Below are 18,907 nucleotides of genomic sequence, written 5' to 3'. Positions count from 1 at the left end.
TGGAAGCCTGTCTGCCACCTCATGCTGGTGCCTGTCTTTCCCACTGCCCTGCGTCCCTTGGCCAAGGGCCCCTGGACAGCTGCTCCAGGGTGGCCTGGAGCCCCCCTGCCCACCCGCAGGCTGGTGCTCTCAGTCGGTGGGGCCATGATGGGGGGGCAGGGCCGAATTCTGGGCCCCTGGGCGTCCCTGACCTGTTCTGCGCCGGTTGCCAGGGCTCTCCAGGCCCCCCGCCCGCCATCGCTCCATCGCCGCGTCCGAGGCAGAGGTGGGCGGCGCGGCCTCACCGCCCGTCTCCCCGCAGCAGGCCGCAGCCCTCGGCCAAGGCGCGCTCGGTGTGGGGGCAGCGGGCCCGCCGGCTGCGGCTGCGGAACCTGAGGCCCAGCTGCGAGGCGCTGCGCGGGAGACGGACCCGAGGAGCGGCTGCGCCACGCCACCGCGCGTCCCCCGCGGCCCGACGTGGAGACGCACCTGCACCGGCCGCTCCTGGAGCTGGGCCGAGACGGGCTGCGCGTCCCCGCCGGGGGCAAGGCCGGCCCGAGGGCGCGGGGCCGCGGAGGGCGCCGACCGGCCGCCGCGCAGGCACCACCCGCGCCGCGACAAGGCGGCGGAGCAGGAGCGGGCGGACGCCCCGAGGGCCGACGGCGGGGAGCCCGGGGCCCGGGAGGAGCGGGCGCACCGCAGCCGCAGCAAGGAGGCCCGGAGCGAGCGCGGCCGGCGTCACCCCCGGCGGGGCTCCCCGGAGGACGCGGCCGAGCGCCGGCCCCGACGCCACCGCGCGCACCGGCACGCGCCCGACCCGGCCAGGGACGGCGGCGCCAAGGGCGAGCGGCGGGCGCGGCACCGCGGCGGCCCCGGGCCGGACCCCGAGAGGCGCGGAGCGGGGAGGAGCCGGCGCGGCGGCACCGGGCCCGGCACAAGGCGCTGCCCTCGCGCGAGGACGCGGAGAAGGACGCGGCGGAGAAGGAGCGCGACGGCGAGGAGCGCGACCAGGAGCAGGAGCTCCGGAACCACCAGCCCAAGTGAGGAAGCGCGCGCCGGGGTGGACCTAGCGGCTGGCCGGGGAGGGCCGGGGCGGGGTGCAGGGGTTGGGGGTGCGGAGCTGCCCAGCGGCCCCTGTCGCGGCTGGTCCCCCTGCCCTCTGTCTCCATCTCTCTTGTGGCGGTGACGATCCTGCCTTGTTGGGGTGTCGCGTAGACTGCTTAAAACTGGGGGGCGGGGTATGCTCTGGATGTGGGCCTTTAGTCCAAGGCAGCCGGCGGGAAAGAGGGCATGGGGAAAGTTGTTGGGACTGGTGTGGGACACGTTGGCGGGGAAGAGCATGCTGGCCCAGGGAAAAGAAAAACGTGGGAGAGCCCGACTGAGGCCTAAGGAGGCCACTGGGCCAAATGGTCGAAGGGAATAGGGCCAGGCTGGGGGGCCATGACCCAGAGGGCCTCCTGCCCTTCCACAGCAGCCTTGTCCAGCCTGCCTCGGGCTGGGCCAGGATCCCACTCTGACTCTGGGAGCAGCAGCACCCGGGCTAAGGCCAGCCGTCTGCAAGAACTGCTGCAGCTGGAGGAGACCAGCCAGGGTCAGCCCAGTCCTGGCACCGTCTCTGTGCAGAGCCCTGTGCTGGGCCTCTCGGTCCTGGCTCTCGGAGGAGTAGCTGAGGGAAACCCTCCTACCGGCGTCTTCATGCTGCAGACGGTCCCCTTTCTAGACACTGTGATGGCAGCCGTGCCTGGTCTCGTGCCAGGCACGGGCAGGAGAATCAGCCCTAAAAGCACAGAAATGTGCAAAGTGATAAAAACCAGAGGAAACACCAGAGCAGCAGAGGAAGTGGCCGGGGCTGTATTTGGTCGGCACAGGCGCACAAGGAGCTGGGTTTTGCAGACTGAATAGCAGTTGGGGGCTGCATCGGACTCTGACGTGCATTCTTGGTCTCAGGGAGCCACACTGTGACTTGGAGGCCGGTGGACCCGTGGGTGCGGGCCCTGTGCACGCCTTGCCCAGCACTTGTCTGCAGAAGGTGGAGGAACAGCCAGAGGATGCAGACAATCAGCGGAACGTCACGTGGATGGGCAGTCAGCCCTCGGACTTGAGTGCCACTGTCACATCCCGGTGACGCTGACTGGCCCTCCTGGGGAGACCACAGCTGTTCCCAGTGAGTATCTCCCATCTGCGTGGGGCCGGGCCCACCTTGTGCAGGCCCGGTTGGCTCTCCCCCAGTCCCCTCCATGACAGCTGCTTGGGGATGGAGCCTGCCTGTGTGAACTGTCTGACCAGCTGGAGAGGAAGTGCTTTGTGCTCGGCGTCCGTGCCTTGCTATCTCTCTGTTTTCCAGTGGCCCCGAGGAGCCCTATTACTATCCCATGTCACTTAAGCGCTGTTGTCCTCCCTTCCAAAGATACTTGCAAGTTACCAGCTAAGCGCCAGCCGGGGTGTAGTGCTGGGGGACAGCAGGAGGGAGCGGGACCAGGGCCGCCCTTGTGGGACTTATAAGTCTCATCAGGAAGACAGACCCTAGGATGGTCATGACTCTTCCTAGTTATGTGAAAGCTGCTACGGACTTCGGCCCCAGACCTGATGGGGCTGACAGCTAGCCAGTGGTCTTCCCACGACTTACGTGCTTTGTGACCCCTGCTCTGAGGTCCCCACAGGCCTGGGCCTGAGCTCTTCTTCCCTTCCCTCCCTCCCACACTCCTGACTGAGCAGCTGCTCCCTGCCCAGCCATGTGCAGGCACTGAGGGTACGAGGCAAGCAAGAGGCTCTTTGTGTCTGCAGGTCACTCCGTCTAGTAGGGACAGAGAGACCTGGAGGGGTCAGACACAGTCCCAGACACTGTGTGCAGCAGGTGCACCGATGGCTTGTGAGCACAAAGCTAGAGCATCCTGGGGCCGGCTGGAGAGGGCCTGGCCGTGGGAGCTGAGCTCACATGCAAGGTGTGACGAAGTTTAGTCTTGAGAAGACCAAGGGCCATGCAATGCCGGCCCGTGTTTGCAGATGTGTCCACACACACACAGGCATGTGCACGCACCCCTCACCTCTTGGGCAGGTGCTCTCATCTGGGGCCTGGGAACCAGTGTACCGTGCCAGGGGTAGCTGGAGCATGAGCTCTGGCTGCTTTGGCCTCCCGCCGCCCTTCGCTTCCTTGGGAGCGAACTCTCCCTGGCCCATTCTCTGGTCTCAGCTCTCATGGGTGCTGATGGGCCTGTGTTCCCAGACTCTTGGTCTGCTTTTCTCTGGCTTAAGCTCCAGGATGGGCCCAAGGTTCCCACCTGGCTTTGTCTGTGAGTCAGGTGCAGTCCCTCCTCCCCAACTCCTGGCAACCCCTGATCTTTTTACTGTTTCTGTAGTTCTGCCTTTTCCAGAATGTCATCTAGTTGGAATCATACCGCGCACAGCCTTTTCAGACTGGGTTCTTGCACTTACAGTGTGCACGTAGGGTTCCGCCACGTGCTCTCATGGCTTGCTAGCCCACTTCTCTCTAGCGGGGAAGAGTAATCCATTGTCTGGCCATTCCACAGTTGATCCATGCACCTGCTGAAGGACATCGTGGTTGCTTCCAAATTTTGGCAATTATGCATAAAGCTGTTGTAAGCATTTATGTTCAGGATTTTGTATGGACATACACTTTCAGCTCATTTGGGCAAACAGCTAAGAGCTTGACTGTTGGATTGCAAGGTGAGGTTGTGTTTAGTTTTGTAAAGGGCTGGTAGTCTAAGCAAGTGGCTGTACCGTTTGGCATTCCCGCCCGCAGTGAGTGAGCACCGTTCGTCCAGCTCCTCTCCAGCATCCCGTTCTGTCAGTATTTTGTGTTTTTGCCATTCTGGTAAGTATGTAAGGGTATTTCCTTGTTCTGTTTGCAGTCCCCTAATGACATGGGACGTTGAGCATCTTTTCATTTGTGTATTTGCCATCTGTATGTCTTATTTGGTGAGAAAACTGTTCATACCTTTGGCTGACGTTTTAATTTTCTTATTTGAAAGAAAATTTGAGCCTTAATTTTTTGAAGAGCAGTTTAAGGTTCAAAACAAAACAAAGAGGAAGGTACAGAGAGTTCCCATGACTCCGTGCCCCACACAAACATAGCCTCCCCCATTACCCACATTCCCCGTCAGATGCTGCATCTTACCAGGGATGAGCCCCCGTGGACACAGCGTAACCACCGACGTCTGTGGTTTACCTTCAGGCTCACTCTTGGTGTTGCCCGTACCATGGGTTTGGACAAAGGTACAATGACATATCGCTGTCACTGTAATATGACACAGAGTATTTGCCCTGCCCTAATAATTCTCTGCGCTCTTCCTCTCCGTCCCTCCCCCTCCCCAACTTTAGCAACCACTGATGTCTTTACTGACCATGGTTTTGCCTTGTTCAGAATGCAATATGTTTAGCATCCTGTAGTACGTGGCCTTTTTAGACTGGATTCTTGCACTTATGAATACGTGTTTAAGGTTCTTCCATGTCTTCTCATGTCTTGAAAGCTCCTTTCTTTTTGGCATTGAGTAATATTTCCATTGTCTGGGTGTTCCACACTTTATCCAGTCATCTACTGAAGAACATCTTGGTCGCTTCTAAATTTTGGCAATTGTGTATAAAGCTGTTAAAAACATCTGTGTGCAAGATTTTGTGTGAACTTGATTTCAGCGTCTTTGGGTAAACACCAAGGAGAGTCAATGGCTCGATTATATGGCAAGAGTGTGTTCAGTTTTGTGAGAAACCACTGAACTGTCTGTAGCATTCTGCATTTTACCACCAGTAACGTACAAGCGCTCCCATTACTCCACACCCTTGCCAGCATCTGGTATGGTCAGTGTTCCAGATCTGGCCATTCTGTAAGTGGGTAGCGGCACCCAATTGTTTTAATTTGCATTTCCCTAATGACGTGTGATGTGGCACGTTGCCTTTATATACTTATTTGCAATCTGCACTACCTTTTTGGTTAAGATCCTTGGCCCGTTTTTAAAATTAGGTTGTTTTTTTATTTTCGATTTTCAAGAGTTCTTTGTAAATTTTAGATAACACTCCTTTTTTTATCAGCTGTGTTTTTCGCAGCTTTTCCCCTCCCGTTTGTGGCTCATCTAATTGTTCTCTTGACGTTGTCTCTCACAGAGCAGAATTGATCAACTTCAGTGAGGCCCAGCTGACCTATTATGTCTTTCATGGCTCACGTGCTTGGTGGTGTATCTAAAAGGTCATCATAAACAAGGTCATCCAGGTTTTCTCCGATGTCATCCCCTAGGGGTTTCATGGTTCTGCATTTCCCCTTTAGGCCTACGAGCCATTTTGACATGACTTTTGTGAAGGGTGTAATGTCTGTGTCTGCATTCATTCCCGCATGTGGACATCCGGGGTTGTAGCTCCCGCTGTTGAAGAGATGGTCTTTGTCCCACCGATTACCTGTGCTTCTTTGCCCTGATGGTCAGGTGGCTCTGTTTCCAGGGTCTATTTCTGAGCTCTCTACTCTGTTCCGTTGTTCTGTTTGTCAGTTCTGTCACCGAGATGGCACTGTCTCGACCACTGTAACTTTGGAGGGAGTCTTAAGGTTGGGTGCCATTGGTCCTCTTTGTTCTTCTCCTTTTGTGCTGAAATGTTGGCTGTTCTGCGTCTGTTGCTTCCCCATATAAACTTGAGAATCGTTTTGCTGCTATCCGTAAAATACTTGATGAGATTTTGAGTGGGACTGCATTGAATCTACAGGGCACGCTGGGAAGAACTGGCACCTTGGCAGTATTGACTCTTCCTGATCATGAACAAGGAGCATTTCTGTCTTTAGTTAGTTCTTTGATTTCATTCATCAGAGTTTCAGTTTTCCGTATGTAGGTCTTGTCCATATTTTGTTAGATTTATACCTAAGAATTTCAATTTTGGGGGAGCTAATATAAATGATACCATGCTTTTAATGCCAAATTGCATTTATTCATTGTTGATAACTAGGAAGGTCATTGACTTTTGTGTATTAACCTTGAATCCTGCAATCTTGCTAAAATCACTTAAAAAAAAGATTTTATTTATACATTTGACAGACAGAGATCAGAAGAAGACAGAGAAGCAGGCAGAGAAAACGGGTCGGGGGGAAGCAGATTCCCTGCTGAGCAGAGAGCCCGATGCAGGGCTCGATTCCAGGACCCTGAGATCAAGACCTGAGCCGAAGGCAGCGGCTTCACCCACTGAGCCCCCCAGGTGCCCCGCTAAAATCACATTTAGTGCCAGGAGTTTTTTGTTGATTCTTTTGGATTTTCTATATAGATATCACATTATCTGTGAACAAAGACAGTTTTATGTCTTCCTTCCCAATCTGTATATGTTTTATCTCTTTTCTTGTCTTATTACTTTAGCAAGGACTTCCAACATGGTGTTGAAAGGAGTGGTGAGAGGTGGCATCCTTGCCTTGTGGACCTGACCTTGGTGGGAAACTTCAAGTTTCTCATCATTGAGCAGGAGGTGAGCTGTCGCTTTTTAAAGATAGTCTTTATCGAGTTGAGAAAGTTCCCCTCTATTCCTAGTATTCTGAGAGTTTTTGTGATTGGTGGGTGTTAGATTTTGTCAAATGCTTTTTGCGTCTCTTGATATGATCAAGTGACTTTTCTTTTTTAGGCTTTTGATGTGATCATTCAATGATTTTCAAGTGTTGGAAGAGCCTTGAATGCCTCGGACAGATCTCACTTGGTTATGGTATATATAATTCTTTTTATACTTTCTGGGACTTGATTTGCTAATATTCTGTTAAGAATTTTTGCATATGTTCATGAGAGATATTGGTGTATAGTTTTCTTTTCTAGTAATGCCTTGTCTGGTTTTGTTACTAGGGTAATGCTGACCTCATAAAATGAGTTAGGAAATACTCCTTTTGCTTCTCTCCCTTGAAAGAGATTGTTGACAACTGGGATAATCTCTTCCTTAAATGTTGGGTGGAATTCATCAGTGAACCCACCCGGGCTGATGCTTTCTGTTTTGGAAGGTAGTTAAGTTATGAATTAATCTCTGTAATAGATAGAACCCTATTTACATTGTCTAGTTCTTCTCGTGTGAGTTTTGGCAGATTTGTCCTTCCAAGGACTTGGCCCATTTCATGTAGGTTATCGAATTTATGGGCATAGAGGTGTTCATAGTGTTCTTTTGTTATCCTTTTCATGTTCATGAGATCAATACTGATGTCCCCTCTTTCATTTCTTCTATTAGTAATTTGCGTTTTCCCTCTTTTTTCTTAGTTAGCCTGAATGATTTTAGTCTAAATTTAATGATCTTTTCAAAGAAACAGTTGCATTGGTTTTGTTGATATTCTTTCTTTATTTTGTGTTTTCAAATTCAGTGATTTCTGCTCTAATTCTTTTTTTAAAAATTGTACTTATTTATTTATTTTTTGGCGAGGGAGAAGGGTGGGGGAGGCGTGGAGGAAGAGAATCTTTTTTTTTAACATTTGTTTATTTGACAGACAGAGATCACAAGTAGGCAGAGAGGCAGGCGGTGGGGGGGGGGAAGCAGGCTCCCCGCTGAGCAGAGAGCCTGATGTGGGGCTCGATCCCAGGATCCCAGGATCATGACCTGAGCCGAAGGCAGAGGCTTTGACCCATGGAGCCGCCCAGGCGCCTCGGGAGGGAGAGAATCTTAAGCTTTACACCCAGCTTGCACGACCTGTACCTCCATCTCCTGACCCTGAGATCGTGACCTAGGCCGGAATCAAGAGTCAGTCGCTGAGCCGGCTGAGCCACTCAAGCGCCCTCTGCTCTTATTCTTGCTAAAGTCTTTTCTGTTGCTTACTTTTAATGTTCTGTTTGTGTGTTTGTTTCCTACAGCGGGAACTTAGATCACTGATTTTAAGTCTTTCTTTTCCGGTATGTGCTTTCGGTGCTATCTGTTCCTTGTAAGCATTGCTTTTGCTGCATCCCGCGAACTGATGAGTTTCATTTGCACTTAGTTAAAAATATTTTTACACTGCTCTTGAGATTCCTCTTTGACCCATGTATTACTTAGCAGTGTGCTGTTTAATTTCTACATATTTCAGGATTTTCCAGTTATCTTTCTGTTAAGATTTCTAGTTTAATTCCATTGTAGTATGAGAACAGACATTTGTGCCCACTGTTTAACTAACTGTTTTCTAACTGTTGAGTTTTAAGATTCCTTTCTATGTTTTGGATACCAGTTTTTTATCAGATATGTGGTTTGCAAATAACCTCCGCCTGTTTGTGGCTTGTCTTTTCATTCTTTTAATGTCTCCTGTTTCTGATTATTACTGGTGCAAGGGTTAGAATTGGGTTTCTGTCATGGCTTCTGCTAGGGGCAGAAATCTAGGCTATTGACTTTTTTATGGCAATTTTGTATCCTACTACTTTCCTGAACCCTCAAATTGTCTATTAGTTTTAGCATCGACTCTTTGATTTTTTTCCCCAAGTGTATTTTGGAGACTTCTACAAATAAGTACTAAGTACTCCTTCCCAGTCTTGGACTTCTCAAGATCCTTTGCTTTTATTTTTTTTAAAGATTTTATTTATTTATTTGACAGACAGAGGTCACAAGTAGGCAGAGAGGCAGGCAGAGAGAGAGAGGAGGAAGCAGGCTCCCTGCTGAGCAGAAAGCCCAATGCTGGGCTCCATCCCAGGACCCTGAGATCATGACCTGAGCGGAAGGCAGAGGCTTAACCCACTGAGCCACCCAGGGGCCCTTTTTAAAAAAATTGTTTTAAAGGTTTTTTTGCATGATTGCACTGGCTAATATGCTATCAGGTAACAATGGAGGTGGGGTTCCCTTCCCTTGTTTCTGCCTGTATGAGTTTAGATTCTGCTTTTAGGCTTGAGAGGTTATGTGTGTGTGTGTGTGTAAGTAAAGTCAAGGTACAGCACCCATTAATTCCTATTTCAATAAGTGCTACAGTCTTTGAGGTAGGGTTTTTGGGTTGACCCAAATTCCAGATCCAGTTCCAACAGGGACGCCTTCCCTGTCCGCCACCCCTCCGCCCAGTACCAAGCAATTCTCAGACACCAGCAGGGTGTCCCAGAATCCAACTCACTTCTGATACTGCTGACCAGTAGATAGCATCGGGCTCCACAGCTCAAGGGTTCAGTCCTAGAAGACTTCCTGCCACGCTCCACCTCGGGCACCGGTCAGGAGCCCCAGGCTGTCACCTCTGCTTCTGATCTATCAGCTACGGACTGGGCTCCCGACTCCTCCCCCTAAGTTCTTTGGCTTGCTCACAGAGCTCTGGGAAACACGGAACGTTTGCCAGTTCGCTAAAGGCTGTGATGCATGTCAGAATCAAGAGCGAGGTGAAGAGATACGTGGGGTGCGGGCTGGGAAGAGGGTGTGGAGCTTCCCTGCCCTCTGCTGGCCACTCTTCCCGGTCTCCGCCTGCTCACCAGCCCCGAGGCTCCCTGAACCCAGTCTTCGGGTTTTTATGGAGGTGTCGTTGCGGTCCTGATGTACTAAGTCATTGGCCATCGGCTGGTTCCTCCTCCAGCCTCCATCCCCTCCCTGGAAGTCAGGGTTGGGGTTGAGTGCCTCAACCCTCTAGTCACAGGGCTCGTTCTCCGGCGGACCAGCTCCACCTTTGGGTGGAGTCCAGAAGTCACCCTTCAAGACACCTGTGTCACTGTTAGGGCTCTGAAGCGTTCTCAAGAACTATGGATGAAGGCCAGATGTCTGAGAAATATATTGTGGTCATCTGAGTGACCACACATGTATTTCTTATAAATCATTATATTGCATATTTTGTTTTATTTATTATTTTTAAAATCTAAATTCAATTAATGAACATAAAATGTATTATTGGTTTACAGGTATAGAGGGCAGTGATTCATCAATCCTATAGTTACGTATTTTATTTATTTATTTATATTTTTATTTTTTAAAAAATTAAAAAGTTTTTATTAACCTAGAATGTATTATTAGCCCCAGGGGCACAGGGCTGTGAATCAGGTTGACACACTTCCCAGCGCTGACCACAGCGCACCCTCCTGATTGCGTATTTTAAAGGGAAGTGTGTTCTGTAGCTTCCTATCCTATGTTCAAGCATCATATGGTTTAGGTATGAATGCGGTGTAGTCCCCTGATGTTTAATTTTGTCAATCCATGACTGAAAATGAAATGTTGTTCTGTTGCCCTTTCCTATTATCTTAAATGGGAAAATTATAATGTGCTATAAAAATTTTAATGTATTAAAGTTGGTTGTACTCAAAATCCCCAATTAATTTTTAAAAACAGACTGTGGTGCCTGGGTGGCTCATTCAGTTAAGTGTCTGATTCTTGATTTCGACTCAGGTCATGATCTCGGGGTCGTGAGAACAAGCCCCATGTTGGGCTGTATGGTCAGCTGAAGTCTGCTGGAGATTCTCTCCCTCTGCCCTTCCCCCTGCTTGTGCGTTCTCTCTCCCTCTAAAAATAAATAAATAAACCTTAACGAATACAGCTCAAGGACAGGTAAATAGAGGAAAGTAAAAACCACCCCGTTCGGACGCAGAATCCCACCGCATTTTCCCCGATCACCACAGCTAAACTAGTTGTTCACAGGCAGTCGCTGTGCACACCTTCATAGCGGCTTCTGCCCTTTTCAGAAACATCCGCGCATCATTCTGATCGTCAACCAGCTGAACTTGGAATCTTGGCTGAGAGTTTTTTCCCACGTTTTTTGGGTTACAAATGTTATATTGAGGGGTGCTGGAGTAGCTCCGTGGACCGAGCAGCGGAGTCCTGATTTCTGCTCAGGTCACATCTCGGAATCCTGGGGTGGAGCCCTGGGTCTGGCTCCACACTCAGCAGGACGTCTGCTTCCTTTCTCTCTACCCCTCCTCCTCCGCTCGCTCTCTTTCTCTCTCACATGGATAAATCCACCTGTTAAAAATGTTATGTTGGGTTTGGGGGAAGTACACATTTCTCCTACGTAAATGTCAGCCAGAAGAACCCCAGCAACACTGCAGCGCAAGACACATGTTCTGAAGTGTGCGTGTCATCAAACTGAGGGGCCCTCCACGGGGCCAGTTTACACAGGGTGTTCTCTCTATGCTATGCCTCTTACCGAGCCACAGAAAGAATCAGAACGTTTTCTTCTTTTTCTTTTCTGGGATAGTTTAAGTAGCATTAGGGTTGCTTGGTCTCTAAAGATTTGGTAGAATTCCCTCGTGAAATCATCTGGGTCTGGTTTCTTTGGGAAGGATAATTCTTTGATAATTTTTCTTTTCTGTCTGGATATTGTCTGTTTAAACGTCTTACCTCTTATCTCCTGAGATCTGTTTGGTAGATACAATTTCCTTAGAAATGATCATTCGATCGAGGTTTTCCAATGTATGTATGTATAGTTAGACATAGAAGTGGCTTAAGTTTTTTAAAAATTTTCTGTTTTACCCCCTTAATCATTTTTTATCCTGTGTATTTTATGTTTCCTCCCTTTTTTGTTGATTAGATTAGTGATTTATATATGCTGTAGGTTTTCATAAAGAGAACCAACATTTTATTTTATTGATAGTTCTACTGTGATTTTGGTTTTTAACCTGTTACTTCCCAATTTTATCTTTATCATTTCCCTCTTGCCTTTTTGTTTTACTTTGTTGCTCATTTGTTAGCTTCCTGAGTTAGACACTTAGTTATTTTATTCTTTAATTTTTGTGACGTGATTACTGAAGGTTATGAAATTTCCTCTGATTAGTAATGTAATTGTATGCTTTAATTCTGACATTTGATGTCTTCATTCTCATCCGATTTTAAAGAAATTATGTAACTTTGGTTTGTCTTCCCTCCAGGTGCTTGTAGATTCCTTGGGATTTTCTGCATAAAGAATCAAGTCATCTGCTAGTGGACAGTGTATTTTTCACTTTCTGATGTGTGTGTGTCTTCTTTCCTTCCCCCCTCGTTGCACGGTCGGCTTCCAGAACTGTGTTGAACAGCAGTGGTGAGAACTGATGTCCTTCTCTTAGTCTCGTCTTGTGGGAGGAGGGAACGTGTAGTCTTTCAAGGTGCGAAGGATGATGTTAGCTCTCGTTTTTAGTTTTGGGTTTTTTTGGGGGGGTGTTTGTAGATGTTCTTTATCGAGTTGGGAAGTTCCCCTCTGTTCCTTTTTCTTGAGAGTGTTGGCATTAAGTCAGAGCTATATTTTGTCAAGCGGTTTCTGCCTCCGTCGATGGGACCCTGTGGTTGTTCTTCGGTGACACGGTCGTTTGCGTTGTTGGTCTTCAGATGCTAGGTCGGCCTTGCATCTCTGGGGTAAGCTCTGCTGGCTGCTGTGCACAGCCGTCCATGCGTGCCGCGCTCCTCTGGGTATGCTGTGTGCACATTCGTGTAGACCGTGTCAGTGTGCGTTTGTGTATACTGCTGAATCGTGCTTGTGGATGTTTTGTGAAGGAGCTTTGCCTCTGTCTTCATGAGGGATATTGGTACTTTTCTCTTTCCTTTTCATTTTTCTGTGCTGTCTTTGGGTTCGGTATCACAATGGCACTGAATTCATAATTTGAGTTGGATAGTGTTTCTTCTGTGTTTTAGAGGTGACTGTGGGGAACCGGTGCTAATTGTCCTATCAACGTTTGGTAGACTTTGCCAATGAAACCTGTATTTTTGGAATTGAAAAACAGTCCTCAGTCGTGACAAGCTGTTACCTATTTCATACCAGCACCTGCCGGTTTTCTGTCTGGACCTGTCAGTGGCTGGGAAGGGGCGCTCAGGTCTTCAAGCAGAAACGTGGATTTGTCGGGTCTCTCGCAGTTCTGTAGGCTTTGCGTCGCATACTCTGCGTCGCGGCTGCTGAGCACGTGCGCGTGGAACCACCGTCTCCTTGAAAGGTTGGCGCTTCCAGCGTCGCGCGATGTGTCTTTCTGCGCCCGATGATTTTCTTCGCTCCGATGTCTACTTTATCGGACATGGATGTACCTACTCGTACTTTGTTTGGATTATATTTGCGTGGTGTATCTTTTTCACCTTTCTGTGTTCAAACCAGCTATACGGTTATGTTTTAAGTTAGCTTCTTATAGACGGCGCACGAATGGGTCGTGTTTTTAATCGGCTTTTTTAGGTCTGTTTTCTATTGGCGTATTCAGACGATTTACATTTGATGTAATTGTATGAGTTACGACAAGTCTGCTGTTTAATTTTTGTTTATTCTTTGTTTTTTATTTCTCTCGTTTCTTTATTTTTTTTTCTTTTTTGCCCTCCTATGGGTTACTTATGTATTTTAGAGTTTCATTTTGATTTATCTGCAGTACTTTTGAGTCTGTCTCTTTGTATTGTTTTTTAAGTGGTTGCTCAAGGTATCACACTACATAGTAACGCATCTCAGTCTACTGGGATTGTTATTTCACCAGTTTAAGTGAAATATAGTAGGTTCACCTCTTTTTCCTTCCTGTGTATGGATGTCATGATCATTTCCTCCACATTCCTTTAGAACACCTCGGTGTGTGTTTTAGTTTGTGCCTCAGGTGACAAGCATCGTGTAGAAAACTCAAGAGAAGGAGAGTGTGTTCATTTACCCATGCTTTTACTTCTGTTGTTCTCCTTCTTTCCTGATATTCTGGTATTTCTTCTTTCATAATTTACTTTCTGTTTAGAGGGTCTTTCTTATTGTTTCCTTTAGGGCAGATCTGCAGCTGACAAGTTCTCCACGTTTCCCTTCATCTGAGAGTGTCTGGATTTTCCCCTTCGTTCCTGAAGGGTGTCTACACTGGGTATAAATTCCGGGTTGACAGTTCTTTTTTTTTCAGCACTTGAAAAATGTGTGCCTCTTCCTTCTGACCTCCATGGTTTCTGATGAGAAATCCACTGTCATTCGAATTGTTTTCTTCCTATAGGTAAGCTGTTGTTTCTCTCTCGCTGCTTTCAAGATTTTTTCTTTGTCTTTGTATTTCAGAAGATTGATTATGATGTATTTTGGCATGGGTTTCTTTAGGTTTATTGTGTTTGGGATTTACTCAGCTTCTGGAATTTTTAGGTTTATGTCTTTTTGCCAAATTTGGAAATTTTTTCATCCATTCTGTCTTTGAATACATCTTCAACTCCTCCCTCTTTCTTTTTTCTTTCCAGGACTCTGTCAGCATGAACGGTTGATCTTTTGTCTTAGTCCCAGAGGTCCCTGAAGCTCTGTTCACTTTTTTCAGTCTATTATCTCTCTGTTGTTCTGAATGGGTGATTTCTATTGTTCTGTCTTCCAGCTCAATGATTCTTTTCTCTGTGCCTTCCATTCTGCTGCTGAGCCCATTTATTGAGTTTTTTCATTTGTTATTGTATTTTTTCAGTTCTAAAATTTATATTTAACTCTTTATCTCTCCTATTTCTTTGCTAACGATTTTCTAATTCTTTGCTGAGATTCTTTTTTTCATTTGTTTCCAGTGTGTTTTTAATTGTCTGCTGAAGTATTTCTATGATGGTGCTTTAAAATTATTTTCAAATAATTCTAACATCTGTATCATCTTGGTGTCTACAGATTGTCTTTTCTCATTCAAATTAGCATTTTCTTGATTCTTGGTGACAATGATTTTTTTAATTGGACCCTAGATATTTTAATATTATATTATAAACTGGGGCATCTGAGTGGCTCAGTGAGTTAAGCCTCTGCCTTTGGCTCAGGTTATGGTCTCAGGGTCCTGGGATCGAGCCCCAGCATCGGCTCTCTGCTCGACAGGGAGCCTGCTTCCCCCCTTTCTCTCTGCCTGCCTGTCTGCCTATTTGTGAATTCTCTCTCTCTGTCAAATAAATAAATTAATAAATCTTAAAAAAAATGTATTATGAAACTCTGAGTTTTACTTAAGTCTTCTGTTTTAGCTGGCCTAATGTGATTCCCCTCCAGCAGGGGCAGGGTGGGCGAGCTGCTTCGTTCCGGACCCACGGAAGTGAAAGCACAGGTTTCTCGTGCGACTCTCACTGACACCCACACCCAGTGGAAGCAGGCTCCTTGCTCTTGCTGGGCCTCCACGGATACCACCCTGAGAGAGGTGGGAGTGCCTTGGCAGTGCTCCCCACATGACCTCTGCTGACAGTGTGGGTAGATTTCGTTATTCTGGGTGGTGGTAAAGTCCATGTCTATCTACTGTGATTCACTCTGGCAAGTAAAAGGGAGGGATGCCTCATGATTTTGGGGTAGAAATTGCAGTTCAGGCTACCCATGTGATCTTTGCTGATCTCACATGGATGGGGGGGGTCTTGTTCCTGCAAGGTCAGGATGAAAGTCTCTGCTCCCTACTTGGCTCTCTGATTCTACCCCGGGAGGGGCTCGGGGTACCTCATTACAGGCTGGTGAGGGTAGAAGTCTGCACTTCCAACCTGGCCTCTGCTCATATGAGCCACGATGGAGCTACAGTTTCCTCTGGGGCGTTTGACTACAGTAGAGTGTTTATTGTCTGTAAGTTTCCTGTCTTTATAGGCTGCATCGTTCCTGGCCCTATTGTTAGGGAGCGCTGGCTTTTTGGGGAGCTTTTAAAAATCTGTGCCTGTTGAGATTTCTGGGTTGCAGGCTTCTCCTGCACCAAACTTAGATAAGGCATAGAAGAAAACCCAGAGAAGAAAGACTTTCTGCCGTGTTGTTCCTCGGGCCCCGAGGTCCCTAACTGATCTGGCTTCTCTCCACCTTTCAGAATCTTACGTTGGCCTTATATGGTGCCTAGGGGTTTTTGTTCTGCTTAGTGGGATGCATCTTTCCAAGAGCTCAAGTCTTGAGTTAATTTTTATATATGGCATGAGGTGAGGACAGAGGAATTGTTTTATTCCCTTCCTCCTCCCCACACGGATATGCATTTGTTCTGTTGCCGCTTGCTGTAAAGGTTAGCTCCTTTTTCTTCATGGAATGTCTTTGGCACTTTTATCAAAAATCCTGGCTCATTTCCCCCGTCTTCTTTTCATCTTGCGATGATTTCAGTCATGTCTGTTTTCCCTTGGACTCCTTGTGGTTTCTGAGGCAGTCTTGTCTTTCTCTTTTACTTCATTTCTCAGATGCTTTCTTTTCAGTTTCTCTCCTGAGTTTGGTCAGCTCTCATCTCTCTTCTCCTGGTTTTCCATATATTCTTATTTCAAGCTTTTAACTTTTTTTGTGGTGGTTTTTCTCATTAGCAGTTGCTGGTTTAATTGGATCTGATCCGTGTTGGAAAGTTGTGTTGTAGTTTGCTTTTCCTCTGCTTTGTGGTGTTTGATTTTGTGGAGCATTTGTTATTAGCTGAAACATTTTATCCTTACTTTCTGTTTTCTTTTGCTAGAAGCTTTGTGGGGTGGTCAGGTTCCATTTCCTGACGACGAGGAAGCATGCTGAATTTTCGGAGACCGGTGATCACATGTGATTGTGTGGGGAAGGGCTGGGGCTCCGGCGGCTTCGCTGCGCTCCGGTTCAACACACCCTCTTCCGTCAGTCCCGTGAACTGCAGCCTCTGTCCAGAGGCACATTGCTGGGGGCTGCTCTAGCTTGTTTCTCCTTCCCTTCATCACAGAGCTGCTGACGTGGGCTGCTCCCTTCCAAGCGTGTCTTTTGCCTCCAGAAGCAGTGTCTTCCCGAGGTTGCTGGTGTCAGGCCCGTGTACTTGGCGGTGGCAGGGCTTCGAGGACCTGCCACCCCCTCTTCTGAGGACAAACACCGTGTCCGACCGTCACCTGGTTCTTGCCGTCCTCTCCCTCCTCCACGCAGTCCCTGCTCGATGCCTGCTTGTGCAGGCTTCAGCGTTCATTTTCTCACTGACGTGTAAGTTCAGGCTATACTCATTTTCCGGGTGCTGTAGGGTTGGACTGTGGGTGATTTTACTAGCTTTCCTTGCTGGCTGTGTGAGTATCAGTGACTGCCATCATCTGTGGGACACCCTCTTATCTTTTTAGTTTCCCCTGGATTTGCAGTTGTGATCACCGTGACATTTCTAATTTCCTTCCCTTGGTAACCCCCTAAATCTTTGTCTAGTTAAATAGACTCAATTTTTGGTTTTCTTGATCTTCTCCATTGTATCTTTGTTTTCTGTTTTTATTATTTTTTCTTCCACTTCCTCTAAGATTCTTTCTCCCAGTTACTAGCGGGACACGCAGCTCCTGGCATGTAAGCTCCTCCACTTGCTGGTGGTTCAGTTTCTAACCTTTGCTCTAAGAAGGGTTTTAGTTGTGTCTTCTGAGTTTTGAAACACCATAGGTTTCATACTTCTAAATCTTTTTCCAGGTTTAATTATCATTTCTCATGACCCATGACTTATTTATAGTGTTGTTTTGAATTTCCATATGGCAGAAGTTTCCTAATTTTTTTTTTTGCCATCGATATCATTATATCTTCTAACATTTCATCAACTCTGGCATTGAAAGGAAAGCATCCATTTGGCTTTTCCTCCCCTTGTGTTTGAAGAACATTTTTGGATTTATTTCTTTTAGTGAGGTTTGATGGTGGTAAATTCAGTCTGCTTGAAAAATCTTTATTTTAACCTTTGTTAGTAAAAAGTAGTTTTTTTTTTTAGATTATTTATTTGACACACAAATAGAGAGAGAGAGAGATCACACGTAGGCAGAGAGGCAGGCAGAGAGAGAGAGGAGGAAGCAGGCTCCCTGCTGAGCAGAGAGCCCAATGGGGGGCTCGATCCCAGGACCCTGAGATCATGACCTGAGCCGAAGGCAGAGGCTTAGCCCACTGAGCCACGCAGGTGCCCCCAAAGTAGTTTTATTTTGTGTGGAATTCTAGTTTGTTAGTGATTTTCTGTCCACAGTGCCACCATTCCACTGTCTTTTCTCCCCTGTGGTTCTTGCGGAGAACGTAGCCGTCAGTCTGAATTGCTCTTCTGTGGGGCCTGCTTCTCTCCACGTTGCTGAGAGGAAGACTTTTTGTTGTGGAAAATCAGAGCCTTGGAAGTAGAGACTCAAGTATGATGGATCGGCACATACTGACCCCCACCCTTAAGCAATTATCCACATTCTGTTAATCTTTGCTTTGAACCTTCTCATTTTTTCCCCTGTGCTTTTTTTTTTAAGATTTTATTTATTTATTTGACAGAGGGAGATCACAAGTAGGCAGAGCAGCAGAGACGGAGAGGAGGAACAGGCTCCGCTGAGCAGGGAGCCCAATGCGGGACTCGATCCCAGGACCCTGAGATCATGACCTGAGCTGAAGGCAGAGGCTTAACCCACTGAGCCTCCCGGGCGCCCCTCCCTGTGCTTTTTGTATATGATTTGTATATGTTTATGATTTTGTATATGAGTTTAGTTCTAACTGTGCCTATAAGCATCGTGAACAATTAAGGATGTACAACCACAGAGCATTCTTACACCTAGCAATACTGACAATAATTTCACAATATTACTTAATGTCGATCCCAAGTTTAAATTTTACCAATTTTCTAAAACATAACTTTTCACCATTGCCTTGTTAGGATCAGGGTCAAAACAAGGGCTACTCCTCTGCCGTTACTTGCTCTGTGTCTCTTTCCCTCTGTGGCAACTTCGCCTCTCTTGTTTTATGCCCTTTTTTTTTTTTTTTTTTTAAAGATTTATTTATTTGACAGAGATCACAAGTAGGCAGAGAGGCAGGCAGAGAGAGAGGAGGAAGCAGGCTCCCAGCTAAGCAAAGAGCCCGATGCGGGGCTCGATCCCAGCACCCCGGGATCACGACCTGAGCTGAAGGCAGAGGCTTTAACCCGCTGAGCCACCCAGGCGCCCCTTATGCCCTTTTTTGTCGAGGAAGCTCTGTCGTTTGTCCTGTACGACTTCCCCCGTTCTGCATGGACTGATTTCCTCACGGTGTCATTTGATACCGCCCTCTGTCCTCAGCGTCTCCTGTTGACTGGAAGTTCAGTCTAAGGTAGAGCTTCTGACTTGTTGTGTTGGCAGTGGCAGGCCTGTGGTTTTGAGGCTCTTCAGCAGCATCTCTGGCCTTTCCCCTCAAGATGCTGGCAGCACCCGAACCCTGGGACAACTAAAACATGTCTCCAGAGGTTACCAGGTGTCCCTGGAAGGCAGAATTGCCCTTGTTTGTAAACTACGGATCGAGAGACTCGATTGGACGCCAACG

The 18,907-nt window shown here is 47.5% G+C and overlaps 1 protein-coding gene across 1 annotated transcript in view; it reads left to right on the top strand.

The window, feature by feature from the left end:
* Positions 1–18,907, top strand: part of LOC123936514 (voltage-dependent N-type calcium channel subunit alpha-1B-like) — a 124,228-nt gene that overhangs the window by 28,093 nt on the left and 77,228 nt on the right. Inside the window, 6 exon segments of the mRNA XM_045997001.1 lie at positions 305–403; positions 405–536; positions 538–847; positions 850–1,019; positions 1,927–2,087; positions 2,090–2,143. Coding sequence (XP_045852957.1) covers positions 305–403; positions 405–536; positions 538–847; positions 850–1,019; positions 1,927–2,087; positions 2,090–2,143 — 926 coding nt within the window.

Source organism: Meles meles, unplaced genomic scaffold (genome assembly GCF_922984935.1).
Source record: "Meles meles unplaced genomic scaffold, mMelMel3.1 paternal haplotype, whole genome shotgun sequence".
NCBI lineage: Eukaryota > Metazoa > Chordata > Mammalia > Carnivora > Mustelidae > Meles > Meles meles.
The sequence above is the reverse complement of the archived record's forward strand: the minus strand, read 5'-3'. Positions and strand labels throughout refer to the sequence as shown.